This window comes from Penicillium mononematosum (genome assembly GCF_028829835.1).
Source record: "Penicillium mononematosum strain IBT 11891 chromosome Unknown utg000002l:1.0-8112719.0:1.0-8118358.0, whole genome shotgun sequence".
NCBI lineage: Eukaryota > Fungi > Ascomycota > Eurotiomycetes > Eurotiales > Aspergillaceae > Penicillium > Penicillium mononematosum.
The window spans coordinates 6469979-6486619 of NW_026643272.1; the positions used below are offsets into that span (position 1 = coordinate 6469979).

The 16641-nt window shown below is 49.5% G+C and overlaps 5 protein-coding genes across 5 annotated transcripts; 4 read left to right on the plus strand and 1 right to left on the minus strand.

Moving 5' to 3' along the window:
- Positions 1-471: 471 nt before the first annotated feature.
- On the plus strand, positions 472-2600 carry N7519_004244 (flavin-containing monooxygenase; the record flags this gene model as incomplete). Its single annotated transcript, XM_057291020.1, has 7 exons — positions 472-533; positions 589-678; positions 773-1209; positions 1266-1352; positions 1447-1947; positions 2004-2209; positions 2271-2600. The coding sequence occupies 7 exons, from the start codon at positions 472-474 to the stop codon at positions 2598-2600; spliced, it is 1713 nt and encodes a 570-aa protein (XP_057152222.1).
- A 607-nt stretch (positions 2601-3207) lies between these two features.
- Positions 3208-4466, plus strand: N7519_004245 (aldo/keto reductase; the record flags this gene model as incomplete). Its single annotated transcript, XM_057291021.1, has 4 exons — positions 3208-3236; positions 3292-3442; positions 3505-3861; positions 3960-4466. 4 exons carry the CDS (start codon positions 3208-3210, stop codon positions 4464-4466), a joined length of 1044 nt encoding a protein of 347 aa, XP_057152223.1.
- A 583-nt stretch (positions 4467-5049) lies between these two features.
- Positions 5050-6822, minus strand: N7519_004246 (uncharacterized protein; the record flags this gene model as incomplete). The annotated part of the gene is made up of 1 exon (XM_057291022.1): positions 5050-6822. The coding sequence occupies one exon, from the start codon at positions 6820-6822 to the stop codon at positions 5050-5052; it is 1773 nt and encodes a 590-aa protein (XP_057152224.1).
- Positions 6823-8267: 1445 nt separating this feature from the next.
- N7519_004247 (uncharacterized protein) lies at positions 8268-9732 on the plus strand (the record flags this gene model as incomplete). The annotated part of the gene is made up of 3 exons (XM_057291023.1): positions 8268-8613; positions 8670-9288; positions 9345-9732. 3 exons carry the CDS (start codon positions 8268-8270, stop codon positions 9730-9732), a joined length of 1353 nt encoding a protein of 450 aa, XP_057152225.1.
- An 814-nt stretch (positions 9733-10546) lies between these two features.
- N7519_004248 (proteasome activator BLM10) lies at positions 10547-16560 on the plus strand (the record flags this gene model as incomplete). Its single annotated transcript, XM_057291024.1, has 3 exons — positions 10547-10977; positions 11037-16434; positions 16498-16560. The coding sequence occupies 3 exons, from the start codon at positions 10547-10549 to the stop codon at positions 16558-16560; spliced, it is 5892 nt and encodes a 1963-aa protein (XP_057152226.1).
- Positions 16561-16641: the final 81 nt, after the last annotated feature.

The following is a 16641-nucleotide window of genomic DNA, read 5'->3' on the forward strand; positions in this document are numbered from 1 at the left end:
GACGTTTTCCTCCTGCCTATATTTGCGATACTATATTTTCTTTTTTTATAGAACATTTGTCGATTATTCTAGGACTCGCACATATACTACTTAGTCTTACCCTGCAAGGTCTCCAATTGCTAAAATCATCATTCTCCAAGACCTAACTTGGAAACTGCTGATCGTGTTTCCCAGAATATTATGTTGAGACCTCTACTAGCAGAGAAACGGAAGTATTTCCCTTGTCTTCTCGTGTCTCATCATGGAGTTTGAGACATTCTGAGAATATTGAGTAGACCATGTAGACTGATCCATGTAAACAAAGAAACGTGTACATCGTCTCTGTTATCCTTTTGTTTAGAACGCACGTGTCGTGTAGAAGACGAGACAAGACGAGACACGCGATCGTATATGACCTGTCTCCCCAGTTCTTTTCAGCTTTGGAGATTTTCTTCTTTTCTTCCCCTGAAGCTGTCTTTCACGTTACCTGCCATGGATCTCATTCCAAGTGCCTTTGTGGCACGCCCGTTGAAGATTGTGGTTATCGGTGCTGGGTACGTGCACATGTACTGAACTCGAGTGATACTCTCTCTTAACAGATTGCTTCAGTATTTCGGGAATCCAATTTGCACATGATGCGACCACTTCGTTATCAGGTGTCGATCTCGAAATATACGACAGAAATCCTTCCTTGGGGGGGTACATGGTATGAGAATCGGTATCCCGGGTAAGTACGACTGTATTTCCGTGAGACTTATTATCAGATGAGTAAGTAGTTCGCTAATGTTGATAGATGCACATGCGATGTGCCTTCCCACACCTACCAGTTCAATTGGGCACCTAACCCCTCATGGTCATCGCTTTATCCTCCAGCCCCCGAGATTCACAAATACCTGGAGGATGTAGTCGATAGGCACAATCTCCGCCGCTTTATGACCTTCAGCACCCAATGCATCCTAGCGGAATGGAATGAAGTCTCCTCAAAATGGAAGGTTGTACTCCGCGATATGCTTACCAGCGAAGAAAGGAGCATATTTGCTGATGTCTTTGTCTACGCTGTTGGGCGGTTGAACAACTACAAGTTCCCCAAGATTGCAGGCCAAAAGACCTTCCGAGGAGTCCAAGTACATACTGCAAACTGGCGAGCTGATATGACCGTCAAGGACAAGCGAGTGATTGTGATTGGGAATGGTGCAAGCGCCATTCAGTGCGTGGCAGCTTTGCAGCCAGGTGAGTTGCAAAGCCACTCCGAAGACATACCACGCTGACTAGGTGGGGCTCTCAAGTTGCTTCGCAAATAATAAACATTGCGCGAGGTCCAACATGGATCCTCCCACATGTATCGGCTGAAGATGGTACCGTCCAGCGCGAGTGTGAGTGTCTCCCCTTACTGCAAAAAGAGAAAGAGAGAAATGAAACGACAAGAAAAGAAAAGGGTTAGCGACAGAAGCGCTGATGTCTATCTAGACTCAACCGAACAGAAACAAGCTCTACAGGCATGCCCTATGCGCTATTACAACTTTTGCATCTCACTAGAGCAGAGACTCGCCGCAAGTTTCACGGGACTGTGGAGAGGAACAAAGTCTCAAGCCAATTTCACATCATTGGCACATTCATTCATGAAGTCCAAGATCACGAGCCCCGATCTTCTAGATGCCCTCGTACCGGAATTCGAAGCTGGCTGTCGTCGTTTCACGCCGGGTGGTCACTATCTGGATGCGTTGCAGAAGCCGAATGCCGTGTACGTGCATGACTCAATCAAAAAGCTGACCGAGGGTAGCCTCATCACTGAATCTGGAGGGGAATACGAGTGTGACATATTGGTGTATGCTACCGGCTTCGAGCCATACCAGCCACGGTTCCCAGTCACTGGCCGCGCTGGACGATCACTCAGCGAAGAGTGGGATCGCGAGGGACCCTGCGAGAGTTATATGGCTGCGATGGTCGCTGAGTTCCCTAACTTCTTCGGTAAGAACCTGAACGTTCTTTGAGCTTATTGTGCTTAACCGGTATATCTTGCACAGTCTTCAACCCGCCAATCTGCCCTGTGAATGGATCCGCCATCCCTGGCATCCAGAGAGCAAGCGACTATATGGTTCGAGTCTTATCCTCGACTGCGGACAGACAGACTGCGGTCCGTATCTGTGACACAGTGTGCTCAACGCGCATACAACCAATGGGTCCAGTCGAGAATGCCTCACATGGTCTGGTCAGGACCATGCAAATCATGGTGTAAGCATCCTACCTCTCCTAGCTCTACACATTGACTCATGCTCTGTGGTACAGACAAGAACGACAACGGAAAGGTGATTGTTCCCTGGCCTGGCACTGTCCTCCACTACTATGCGGCAACCGAAATTGTCCGCTGGGAAGACTTCGATCTAGTCTACGAGAATCCTGATGAGAAATATGCAAGTTTCGGCAATGGTGTGACAATCGATGGATTTGTGCCCAATCGTTTCCCCTGGGTTCATCCTCCCACTGATATCCAGAAGCCGGAAATGAATGCGGAGCCAGCTTCTCTACTCCTCGCACCAAGCAACATGCTGTATCGTGTTACAAGCCAATTCTTGCAGTTGTTGGGCACATGGCCGTATTCTGGCGAGCCAGTCAACAGTTGAGAAATGTTACTATGCATAGCTAGCTTCCAAGGTTGTAAGAATCCAATTCACATGTATATTTTCAGGTTAAGCGATCTAAGATATATAAAAGGTACCTACTATAGCGGTATTGACGCCAGTTCCACAGCTACTAGTCATACCACACGCGATCGTGCTACATTTCTGGAATATTAGAATTATTACAAGGATGTAATATAACATAGATGCATATACTGTAGATCTCAACATCCGATGTTCTGGACCGATCAGCAAGGAGGTGGATATGCCGGTAATTCATCGGCTACATCAGCCCCACGCTTGTGGTTTTTGGCAGATTCACCTGGATTATTAATGAGCTCTGTTGGACTCTTCTGACTCATTTCAAGCTTTAGTCTACAGCAATCTCGTGAATCTTGTCTTCTTCCCTTTGTTCCACTAATTACCGCCACTTAATTTGTGTTGACACACGCTGTGAGTTCCCCTCCAGCCCTGGAGTGCACCAGGGCTTACCTTGGGATGTTGACGTCATAGTCAATGTGAATCAACAAGATCGATATATGGGAATTATTGTAAACTAACACTTCTTAACTTCACTAGAGCTCACATAAATAAGCCCACAAATTTCACAATGGCCGACAATAAGATGGAATATGTCCGGTACAGAACCCCCGAACACATCCCACCCGAATAAGACGCTGATACCAAATAACAGCCTTGGAAACTCAGGTCTAAAGATCTCCAAGGTCATTCTTGGAACAATGGGCTATGGCAGCAAGCAATGGCAAGACTGGGTCCTAGACGAGGAAGACTCCCTGCCCCTGATTGAACATGCCTACAAGCAGGGCATCAACACCTGGGACACGGTAAATTGAAGACATGCAATATTCTCTATACCACCGAATAAACTACTAATATTTACCGCTAGGCGGACGTCTACTCTCACGGTAAATCCGAAGAAATCGTCGGAAAAGCCCTGAAGAAGTACAACATCCCCCGCAACCGCGTGGTAATCCTAACGAAGTGTTTCTTCGGTGTCGACGACGAGGGCAAGTTCCCACCCATCGCCGCATGCGCTACAAACGACGGCCCCTTCGTCAACCGCACCGGCTTGTCGCGCAAGCACATCTTCGACGCTGTCGACGCCAGCGTCGAACGTCTGGGTACATACATCGATGTGCTGCAGCTGCACCGCCTGGACCGGGATACACCACGCGAGGAGATCATGAAGGCGCTGAACGACGTCGTTGAGAGCGGGAAGGTTCGGTATATCGGTGCTAGCTCGGTATGTGCATGGCTGCTAGTCTTATTCTCCTATTCTCTCCTTTCTTTTTCGTCTCCTTCTTTCCTTCCTACCATCCACGATCTCACTAACCCAACCAGATGGCGGCCTGGGAATTCCAATGCCTGCAAAACATCGCTGAGCGCAACGGCTGGCACAAATTCATCTGCATGCAGAACTTCCACAACCTTCTCTTCCGTGAAGAAGAGCGTGAGATGATCCCCTACTGCCAAGACGCTGGAGTCGGCATTATCCCTTGGTCACCGATTGCTCGTGGCGCTCTGGCGCGCCCCTGGGGCTCGCGCGGGACGGTGCGTGAGAATAGTGACGGTGCGCTGAAGATGTTTGTCCGTAGTCGCGAGTCGGAGGCGGATAAGGCTATTATTGACCGGGTTGAGGAACTCGCTAGTAAGAAGGGTGTGAGCATGGCTCAGATTGCTATCGCTTGGTCTTTGACGCACCCTGGTGAGAACCCGATTCTTGGACTGCACAGTGTTAAGAGGATCGATGAGGCTGTTGATGCTATTAAGGTTCAGCTGTCTCCTGAGGAGATTAAGTATTTGGAGGAGCCGTATGTTCCTAAGGCTGTTACTGCTCTTGAGCGGTAAGGATTTGAGAGGGGTGCCTACGTACATATGCAGCTTTATAAAGGCCGTGAATATCGTGAATACCGTGCAAATTGAACTTTGAATGGAGATCCATATTGCTCTTATATTTATTCCTTGATGAGATAAGCCAGATATTTGAACCTATACTTGGGAGACTTGATAAAATGAAAGTTTTGTGGAATTGACTGTCAGTGGTGGGGTATTTATTCATATGTAGCGTGATGGATAGATGGATAGATGGATAGCAATGTACACGAGTGAGATACAAGCATACATATTGAGTTTGAGCCCCCAGGACATGAAGATGAAGATATGGCGAGAAAGAGTAGACATGAAAAGAGAAGTGTGGAAAAATGCGCATATGCAAAGGATGCAAGATGCTAGTTGGGATGAGACGGAGAGGAGAGTAGAAGAAAAAGGAAACCGGCCAAGGATTCGTACCTGACGAATCGTACTGCAACGTATAAACGCCCAACTTATGCCAGATGCGATGAGACTCGAACGTGGTGCTGTGATGATGCCTATGTGTGGACTAGCCACAAACATGATGCAGGAATATACATGGTGATGGAGAATTGAAAGGTCAATGAGTATCGTGTTTTCGGTGAAAAATGCCAAAGAAGGTGCTGAGACGGCGGCGAACCTTGCCCTTGTTGGAAGTTGAGTCGACAGTTTCGGGGGCTGGAGCATCCGGTTTCTTCTTGTGGGTGCTACCATGCTGTTTGATGCGGGAATTTGACGCAGGGTCTCGACCTGCCATCGTATCTGATCCAACATTTTCTGTTTCCGGCTGGGCTTTTGCAGGAGACTTCGCTTTAGGATGACCAGCTCGATATGAATCTTCCACCTCAGCAGATTGTTGGTGAGGAGAAGGAGGACGAGAGACAACGATATCTCGGCCGTTCTCGCCCAAGGCAGTGAACATACTGTGTCGGTTCAGGCGAGTGCTAAGCCCAGAAGCGGATCTTCGTTTCGCTCGATCCATGAATGCAGCACCAGTGGAGTTGGAGCGTTTGGACAAACTAGTGGATTTGGTTCCATCCACGGGGGCTGGGGTGGTGGAACGGCGGATATTGGAAACCGACAAGCAGCGTTTGCCGTCTTCATCGTTATCCGGGAAAGAGTCGGTTTCATTCTTGGCGGTCGTCGGAGATGTAAACTTCACGGAAGTTGGAGACATACTCGACTTTGCACTGGATGAAGAGACCGCATCGCCGTAGCGGAAGTTGTCTGACCATCCCTCACGGAAGGCGACCCAGATGCCGGTGATGACAATCAAAGTTCGCAGTCCATCATCAAGAGTGACTGAGCCTCCATCGAGGGGAGTGTCTGCATCCGAGGCATCACTCACGACCGACATTCCTGAGCTTGGAGTCGTGGGACCGGTGCCGGACCGAACAGCCGCGGAGTATTCGTCGTTGACTTCTAACTGATTTCGAGTCATGGACGCGAGAACGGGATGTCGGCGAGTGGTAGGATCGATGACGCTGAAAGTGAAGCGTTTGCCGTCCTCGCGCGATTGTGTCCCTGGCGTCGTCATCCGGCGATTCCTCCCACCACGCAAAGCCCACCGCATGATCTGCACACCGCTCTCTGTCTGGGCGACAAACTCGTAAGACCCGCTTGGGAGAGGCGAAGCCTCCCAGACAGGCCCGAAATTCAGACATATCTCCGCTTTCCCTTTCAGTCGAGCATCTTCTTGATACTTTTGACAGATTGTGGCAACTACCTCGCGATGATCTTCGTCCTCATCCTCCGAGCTGACACGTTTTTCAGGAATGCTGCCCACCGTCCGGTCGTATTGTTCGCTCAACACCACGATCAGGTCATACGGACCCAATCCGTTTCTGGTCCGATAGATGGCCGGGAACTTGCGGGCTATTAATGGCAGGTAAGACGTCGATGGCAGGACATCCACAACCGGTAGCGGCCGAGGGGCTTGTGACACCTGTTGTAGCTGCAGGAGGAGCTTAGGACGAAACCTCAACCGCTTGTGGCGAGCATGAGCGGCGGGATGGGCGAATTGGTATGACGTCTTGGGTCGAGACTTCCGACCTGTGGCTGAACGGGAAACTCGGGGCCTGGCGACAACAGCAGACGATTCATTGGAGGCTTCACCGGAACTCGAGGCCGACTCAATCGGACTCATCACCATAGCGGATACAAGCCCCGGACAATCAGTAGAACCATCAGGAAGCCGGGGCGGACTGCAGAAGGAGTTCAACAATGGCAGAGCAGACAGTAAGAAGGTAGGCGAGTAGGTAGCACACGTAGAAAGCTGAGTGTCTGGTTGGTTACTAGGTTCATTTGCGTGGGCTGCTGCGGCATCCGCTGTAAGGCCAAGATTCAACAGCATTCTTGAGCCCTAGCGGAGCCACATTGGTATTAAAGAGCCAAATCTTTGTGGGAAACTTTGTGGAATTTCACCCCCGATGTACTAGTCATGAATAGCCCGTATTCAAATGCCGTCAGCTGCGGGGGGGGGGCTCAGCCTGGAGCTATGTGTGGGAAAGGGTCTAATCACTGCAGAAAGAACAAAATGGCCATGCAAGTCAAGATTGTAACTTGCAATATGTGGTAAGAAAGAAATAGATGCAAGGGGTAAAAGTAAAAGGTTTAAAGAGTGGAAGGGATAAAACTGCAAGAGCAATAAAGGATCTTAATATAAATGGGGCGGTCAGCCTTATAGAGCTATGTAAATTTAAAAAAAAAAAGAAAAAAGGAAAAATTGAAAAAGACCAAATAGTAATCATCAAGTCATAGTGGAACCGATTCAGTTGCACAAATTGACAAAAGTGTGTATTTTAATTTGTTTGATTTGTTTAATGTGCTTAATGTGCTTAATGTGCTTATTATGTTGAATAATATAATATTAATAGTGTCTTAATGCATGGCTTAATGCAAAGTTCGGCTTATGCTTGTCAGCGGGATCGGTGATTATACGGTCTCCGACAGATCCGGATTCCGCGGCGATCATTCATCGTCCTTTTTTGGATTCCGAATGCCGCTATGGAGTACAGATGTTAGTTCATTAAACTCTCCGGGACTTCAATTGGTCTGACTCCAATAATATTAGTATGTTGTATATATAAATCCCTCAGGTTATCCAAATGAAAAATTCAAATTTTGAACGTGACAATAGTCCCACCATGCCTAGAATATATGGATACTCTTACACGAGTATACGGGCTCATGAGGTAACAAACCTTGGGCAATTTGCCCATGCTCCAATAAGATGGGGCTTGGCAAGGAAGGCAGGCTAATATCCCTGTCCGACCTTAGACAGAGCTCACTTGACCAAAGCCTTGGGAATACATAGGTATGTTGTAATGGAAATCCTTGGCAATTATAAATTATTATACGATATATGGAGTAACTTAGTAGCGTAAGGTCTGTTCCTGGAATTTGTTAATTTTCTCTTCTACTGTGGAATCTCCCCTACAATTGCCACTCTACTACAAAAGTATGTAGTATGTACCTAAGAGGTACCTACCTACCTAGGTAGTTCGTAGTAGACTTTCAGAAGCCGATTTCCAAGGTTTAAATGTTCCAACCTTGGAAGGTTGATCAACGGCCCCGGGGAATGATCGGATGACTAATAATGCCAACTTATGCGAACCTTTTCAGGTTTCACCTCCTGGGAAAGTTACGTTACCTCGGCTGACCGGGAGACCAACAAAGCGCGAGGTAAGCATCCCGACATCTAGACCCGATCCCGTTACGTGTCCGCATTGGGAAATTCCTGAGGATTATTCAAGTCCACCCTCCAAGGTTAGTGGCTGAAGTCACTGGAAACTTGTCATGGCTTCTGTTCAACCCACCACAAGGCCACCGCCATTGTTTGCCAAACTATTGCGGTTGGACAACCCAATTCGAAGCTTGACACTAGCATTTTGGTCATGGAAGGTCTTGTTGTATATCGTCGTCGCCGCCTGTCCAGGATCAGGCTATGATACCTCCACCTCCTTGATCTCATATGCTGCCGACCCATCAACGGTTGCCCAATCTGAGTCTCTCTCGGGGCCCCTTAAATTTGCCAGATGGGACAGTATCTACTACCTGGATATTGCCGAAAAGGGATATCTGTTTGAGCAAGAATGGGCCTTTGGCTGGGGCTACACTAAGCTTCTATCTATTTTTGTTTCCGGTACATAATTCCCTTTATTATTCTATCCATCCCACACAGACTAATAATGTGAATAGGTATTCGTCTATCTGGAGGAGATGCTGGACCCGTCAGCACTGCAATGGTGGGAGTGGTTCTCTCCCACGTTGCCCATTATTTGTCTGTATTGGCGCTTTATCGTCTGTCGGCCAATATCTTTGGTCACGCGACTGCCACCCAACATCTCATTTGCTTCCTATCTGCAGCTCTTCACATCATTTCACCAGCAGGTGCTTTCCTATCCGCGCCCTATGGAGAGTCGATAGTCTCTTTTTTGAACATTACTGGATTCTACCTCTATTCATCCTCTCTCATCGCCGAGCGCAATGGGGCAACACGCCTGCGAGATATTCGGGTTCTCACTTCCGCGGTACTGTTCGCGGCCGCCACCATGGTCCGCAGTAATGGAATTCTCAGCGGGTTCCTATTTGCCTATGATGCGGCAGTTTTGGCTTGGAAGATCCTGACTAAAGGTCCTACATTGCACACCACTGTTCGTCTTGCAGTGATCATTGTTGGTGGCTGTATTGTCGGATCTGGGATAGTCATTCCTCAAATCCTGGCCTATCGTATGTACTGCATGTCTGAGGGCGATCTTCGGCCATGGTGTGAGTGGACTTTGCCTAGCATCTACGGCTGGGTTCAAAATCATTACTGGTAAGCAGTAATTCACATCCGAATACCACTGTCCTCACTCTTACTGACTGCAATAGGGATGTTGGATTCTTGCGATACTGGACAGTTTCCAATATACCTCTTTTCTTGTTGGCGGCCCCCATGTTGGCCGTTCTATGCCGATCCAGCCTGTGGGCATTACAAAGTCCCTCTTCCTCCTCAACAAGCCCGGGGTCAATGCTCGCTCGGCTGGCGGTTCCCCAGGGTCTGCTGGCTGTCATGGCATTCACCAGCTACCATGTTCAGATCATCAACCGCATCTCATCGGGGTATCCCTTGTGGTACTGGTATCTGGTTACCAGTGCTGTAGATCTCAGTTCAAGCTCACCCAAGCAAAGCCGGACTCTTGTGGCCGCTGTCTATAGCATGGTGGCCTATGCGTTGATCCAGGGTGTTCTTTTCGGTTCTTTCCTGCCTCCAGCATGAAAGAGAATTACGAGTAGCGATGACCCGGCTCCATATTGGTTTGAGTCATCTGCTGTGTACATTGATATGTGATTTAAGTTATAAGACATGGCCTAGACTGCTGTGAATGGCCAAAAATGCAGGCATCCCGAATTGTTGGTTGGGCGATATGCTTGCGTAAGGTGGCTGTCTGCCCTAAATTGGGGTAAAAGGCGCAGTCGCCCACTAAGTGAACTACTGAACTATTATAAATTAGAAAAGAAGAGAGAGAAAGAAACAGTAACTCATAGATCTTTCTCAAAGGGCTATCAAAAGCAAAAGTGAAACCACTGTGCCAACAGCACTTTACATCTTTAGTGTGCATCTCTCCACGCGGGTCACTCTGCAGGGCCAAGCTTCGTTACGTATAATTATGTCATCACAACCTCGTCTCTCTCCCCTTTGACCTCTTGACCTTCAACAACTAGGCATTTCAAGAAGAAAAGAAGAAACGGAGGCTGTAATCCTGAGCTGCTCAATTATCACAACGAACACGAGCCCGTCATATTCCCCCCTCGCCTGCCGAGAAAAAAAAAGACTCCATGCGAACACAGCCGTGTGAAATACAATCTCCGGTTCCAAATCCCGCGCTTTTTGGAGTGGGAGCTTCAGAGTTTCATTAAAAGTATGATTTCCTTCCAAACTTGTTGTCTGCTTGATACTGCGCGGAAAATAAGTTATTCTCGTGAAACATCGGCGTTGCTGACGTATTGCTGCCAGAGCTCACCCGACGGCAAAGGCTACTCCTCCCTCACCTCATCTCCACCTCGTGTCGACCATTACCTCCCATCCGACGATGGAAGCCTCCGGCCCTAAGGCGATCCTCACATCCGACAATTTCCATCATGCACAAGATCTCTCCCGGGCAACCTCGCCCGGTGGTGAGCCAGTCGCTGTGAATAGCGAAGGCGAACCGATAGCCCGTGTGCGGCCCCGTACCTATCCATACTTCAAATATCTTCCATACCAGCTTGAGGATGAGACTGAGCGGAATCAAAATTTGCGGGAGATCTTGAATCAGCTCTATATTGCAGTGGAGGCCGGCGACTTCAATCCCGGAGCCGTGCACTGGACACGCGAGCTACGTGGATGGCTATCGCTCAAGTTCGACCCGACCCGGGCGCAGCGCATCAGCCTTGTAAAATTGTATTTTGAGCTTGCACTTGCTCCTGGGATTGACCCGTCGGTCGCCGAGCGATTTTCGAGCATGTTCATGCTTCTCACCAAGTGAGTTGGGTTATCAGTGTTGGTTGCGGGAGTAGGGTGGCTGCTAACCCATGATTTAGGCGCAAGCACTATCTAAAACCAGTCAAAGACCTCGTCTTAGATTGGAGGCCTTTATACAAGGAGCTCAAGGCTTTTGTCCTCCCCACCGAGTCCGGCCTTGTTCACTCGACCAACCTGAAGCGGAATGTCAAGACCTTGACCAAGCTTTGTGCATTCGCTCAATTATACATTGACCCGTGTGATCTTCCCGCTATGCTTGAAGAGTTCTTGCCTCATTATACCACATCATTCTCAGAAGGTGCCTTCGTTGTCGCCGGGCTCATTAATTTGCTGCTTCCGACTTCCCCGGCTCCTGAATCGCGAGCCGATCTCCTACCGCAGAGCCACCTGCCTACCCATTTCCATTTGTGGTCATTGGTCGGTCGGTCAAAAACATTTGACACCACATATCTGGATTATTTCTCCCGATTGGCCCGAGATTCTCTGCCAGCCGCTCACATTCCATTCTCCGAGCATGGTATCTTCACAAAGGAGCAGTCTGCTCTCATTTTCACAGCGGTACTGAGGTTGCTGGAAATCCCAGTCGGGCAATCCACTTCTCCGTACAGTGCCCTGGTGGATATCTCGTCTGGTCTAGGTATTATGCTTGATCGCGATGGGCGGAAGCACCCGGTTGCTCATCACATTGCCCGGTGGATTGTGATGTCGCTCTCCCCTGCTTGTGTGGATGCCGAAGTTTCAATTCTCTCACAGCTCGAAGGTCTTATCCAAGCTGTTGAAACGTTCTTCCATCCTTCAAACTCAGGCCATTGGACCAAGACCCTGTCACAGCTGGTTTATTACCTGACTGATTTCTTCGTCATGCGTTGGAATCGCGAACAAACCGGTGAGATGGACGTTCCCCCTGAGCGACGATTGAATGAGCCTCTGAAGCGGCGATTCGTCTTGTGCATCCGTGACGTAATCTTCATGGGCATATATGCTAAGAGCAGCACTGCGATGACCTTCTCCCTGTCGACCTTGCAAGGCCTGGCCTACTTGGAACCGCATCTCATTCTACCCGGGGCTTTGCAGAGAATATACCCTTCACTGCAAGGTCTGGTTGAGGTGCACCGGACTGCATCCTCGCTTCGGGCTATGACATCGCTGTCTCGTGTCATTTCGCGCACCAAAGGTTATCGCTGTCATATGACAACTTTGTTGGGTCTGACGCTGCCCGGAATTGACGCGAATGATCTTGAAAAATCGCTCCATGCTCTGTCATTCATCCAATCGGCCTGTTACAATATTCCGATGGTCGACTTGACCAAAGGGCGAGATGACATCAACTCCAACATGCTTGCCATGCAATGGATCTCAGGTGAAATGGAAAGGATGGAAGAGCAGGGTTCCGAGGTACAGCTGGGTTATGATACCGAGTTGGATGATGAGACCGAGGAATTGATCTTGCGCTCTTCGACATGTGGTTTCGGAGACTTCACGATAGCTTTCCTTGGCCGTGTGTTCACACTCTTGGAAAATTTGCCAGACGTCTCCAGGGTTCGAAACGGTTCACCCGAAGAGAATATCGTGAATACCCTTCCTGCTACGTTCATGCCTTTGCTCGCTTCCTTGTCCCCGGAGTATTACGATATAGCTTTGGGGAAGATTGTGGATTTCGTGTCCAACCATGTCATTCACCAGGCTCGTGATGCAATGGCTTTCATTTGCAACGCCCTATGCAAGGTTAACCCCGAGAAGGCCCTCAAGCGTTTCATCCCTGTCTTGACTTCAGCTATCCGCACGGAGATTGAAGATAATGGTGCCGGATCAACCCGAACCACAGGAACCGATGTTTTGCCTCGTGATCGAGCTCTGGTCTGGAATGTCAGTATGCTGAGCATGTGTGTGGTGCATGTCGGCAGCGCCGTCATTGGTCACCGCCAGGAACTGTTTGACATTGCAGTCTACATGCAACAGAACTGCCGTGGCATTCCTACAGTTCATATTTCCAACTTTATCCACCACCTTTTGCTCAACCTGACTGGGACATACACTAATGATTTCTCACTCTACGAACCTTCTGTCAAAGCGAACGGTATCGAGCCGAAGCTCTGGAGTTACAAAGCGGATGTGAACAATCTCAACATCAATTGGCATGTGCCGACCCGTCAGGAAATTGAGTTTGCCGTCGACGTCTTCAAAATCCAGACAGAGACGGCTTTGAAGTCGCTATCTGCGCTGACTCATGAAACATCAACTGTCAAACGTGATGGAAGCGGCAAGGACTGGTCAGATGAGGTTACTAGGAACCTCGTGCTCCTGCGGCTCGTGTTGTCTGGAGTTTCAGTTCTGTTTGATCCCAAAGCGGCATCAACCACAACACAAGGACCCTCAAATGGCACCTCCGAGGATGTCGATATGAAGGATGATTCGGGCGTTTCGAATAGTGTTGATGAAGATACCGATACTGTCCTGGACAGCTCTGATGATGCTATAATCAGACAGGCTTTTACCTACCCCACTGGGTATGCCCTCAAGGAGGGAGACCCGCTATACACTACCATCCATAAACTCCGTGAGCGAACTGGCTGGGTCCTGCATGATGTACACCGGTTCTTGAGCGATAAGCAAGAGGATGATGTCCCTTGCTTTGGGGCTTTATACTCTGCCTTTAGGTCGTGGTTTGTTGATGTGGGCATGGAAAGGTCCGCTCATGTACTCGACCGAGTGACTCGCCTCTTGGCCGCGGACATTCATCCGTATAAGATGAGTGGTATCCGAAAAGATTACCCTAGAGCTCTGCTTGTTCGCAGGGCCAACGTCTATCATCTCCAACGCCTACGGCACAACGCTTCTCCCCGTCCTCGGTCTAAGCTTGATGAAATTCTTCTTCTTGATATTGCCGAATCCTGTGTCTCGCTCTACACGGAAACGCGCCGTAATGCTCAAAACGCAGGCGAATCGGCACTCAAGGCGGTCTATGGCGGTAGGCTACTCGTTATTCCCCCTCTACTCACGGCTTTGCAAAGGGGTGTCAAGGAAAATGATCATGCACGCATCAAGGGAGCACTCTACTCGCTGCTTCTGAGCAGTGTAGCCAAAACCGTCGGGCGGCACTGGAAGTATGCGCCTGCCGTGGTCAGGACCTTTATAGATGCCAGCGCCGTTGATAAGCCTTCCGTCCAGAAAATTTGCTCCACCGCAGTCTTCCAGGTCATGGATTACGGCCGCGCAATGGAGCGAATGGCTATCCTAGATCAAGAAATTGTGGAGGCAATTGCTCCTACTGAAGATGTCACTGACCAGATAGAAAAAAAACGCGCAGTGGTCAACAGCAAGCGCGTTGCTATCGAGCAAAAGAAAGCCGACCTGGCCGAAGAGCTGGTCAACCTGGCGCGAGTATCCCACTGGAAGATTGCCAGTCGTGCTGCGACCATCGTCATCACTATGGGTCTCCGCTTTGACTACATCGCCAGCGACAACTTGATTGAACTGATGACACTCGGGTCTATTGACGACCACCCTGGCTTGCGAGGCATGTACTCCCAGGCTCTCATCGCGCTGTTCACTATGATCGATGTGCGGGCCATCTGCACTCACGAATACAAAAACTACATTCTTGGTCATCAGCGATTCCCGTCAAAGATCAAGGTTGCAACCAAACCCTATGATAAAGAATACACCCAAGAATACCTTTCTAGCTTTGCGAAGCCTGAGGCAGAGTACTATGTTGATCACGACTTCCCTGGCTGGCTCGTGTGGGGCAAGACTATGCCAGCTTACAAGTCCAATGTAGCACGGGACATCGAGTATGACGATGTTGAATGGAAGGTTCGCACCAAGATGGGCAAGTTGTTCACTCGCCAGTGGTTCTCCAAGTTCTTCATGTACTTGAAGCAAGAGCCCCGGGACCCATCTGCCGACAAGTTCCGCATGTCCTGTGCCATGATGCTTCTCTACGCATTCGAGCTGATGATCCGGGATGGGCTTACAGCCGTTACTTTTGAGGAAATCCAAGAAGAGATCAAGGAAGTCTTTGAAGACGGCAGTGATAAGCACCAACATCGTGCCACGGCTGAAATTCTCGGAGCTTTGATCTCCTCTGTGACAGATACAGGCGTGGAGAAGCGGACCATGGTCTGGGAGTATGCATTCCCTATTGTACGAAAGATCTTCACCGACGGCCTCACTCCGGAGAACTCTGGCTACTGGACAACATTCCTTCACATGATCCTTCAATGCCGTGATCCCCGCCGCGCTTGGCCGCTGGTCGATTGGCTATCCAGCTTCCGTCTGGACATGTCGACCAACGCAGCATTCAAGGAAAGTTCCAAGATCAACCTCCTGCATCAATGTATCATTGATTCTGGTTGGCATTACCAGCTTGAGAAACCCATTGTGGAAGATTTCCTCGCACATTTGGACCACCCATACAAGGGCGTTCGCGAAGCAATGGGTCAGACTCTTGCAACTATTTATCGCACGAGGTACCATGAGTCCTACCCTGATGTTCAGCATCTTCTCGAGGCCCAGAAATCATCCTCTTCGGTTGGCGCATATCCGTATCCGCCTACCGAAGAATTTACAAAGGTGATCCATGGAATTTTCAGTCGAATCGAGGAATGGCGGAAGGCCAGAACTCCTGGCCAACAGACACCCTCATCCTACACCTCGGGTAGCAAGACTGTTCTCCTTTGGCTGGACTCGACTTTGTCTTCTCACGAGTGTACCCAGCTTGTCTCATTCTTCCCTGATGTCTTCACCGCGCAGCTCCTGCACATGATGGATGTGAAGGAAGACCCGGAGCTTCAGTCCCTCGCATACCACGTCTTCCGTCACCTCCCCAACATCCCCTACCCAGCCGAGAGAAACTCCGAATTCATCCAATCTCTCATCCGCATCGGACAGACATCCCCATCATGGCACCAGCGCCTGCGTATCATGATCAACATCCAAATCATCTACTTCCGCCGCCTGTTCCTGCTCGACCCCGCAGACCGCGACAAGCTCTTCGAGTGTATCGCCTCCATGCTGGAAGACCCCCAGCACGAAGTCCGCGCTGGCGCCTCGGCCACGCTATCCGGTATGGTCCGATGCTCGCCTGTCTTCCTGCGGGAAAAGATGGTCAGCCGCTTCCATGAACGCTTCACGAAGGTTCTGATCGACAACCCTCTCCCTAAGAAACCGAAGAACTTCCGTTCAGGAATTGCCTCCTCTGCTGTCTCATCCGGCGCTGGAACCCCCACTCCCGAGCACAACCGCTTGATTATTGTTCGCCACGGTGCTGTGCTGGGTCTTGGCGCTTTGATCCAGGCCTTCCCTTACAACAGTCCTCCTCCTCAATGGATGCCCGAGGCATTGACTTCGCTCAGTATCCGCGCTGCTAATGATCCTGGCATCGTTGGTTCGAGCGTGAAGTCGATCATCAGCGAGTTCAAGAAGACTAGACAAGATACTTGGCACATTGATGCAAAGGTTCGTGCTTTCTTTTATCCTCAATTCTCTTTCGAAGCAAGCGGCTAACAATTATTACTACAGGCTTTCACACCGGATCAGCTAGAAGATTTATCGGGTGTTCTATGGAAGAGCTACTTTGCGTAGATGGAACTTAGGTATTTCGCATTCTTCAGTTTCATTGAATTGGCAGGGGGGATCTCATTGGCTCTCTGATTAGACAAGTCC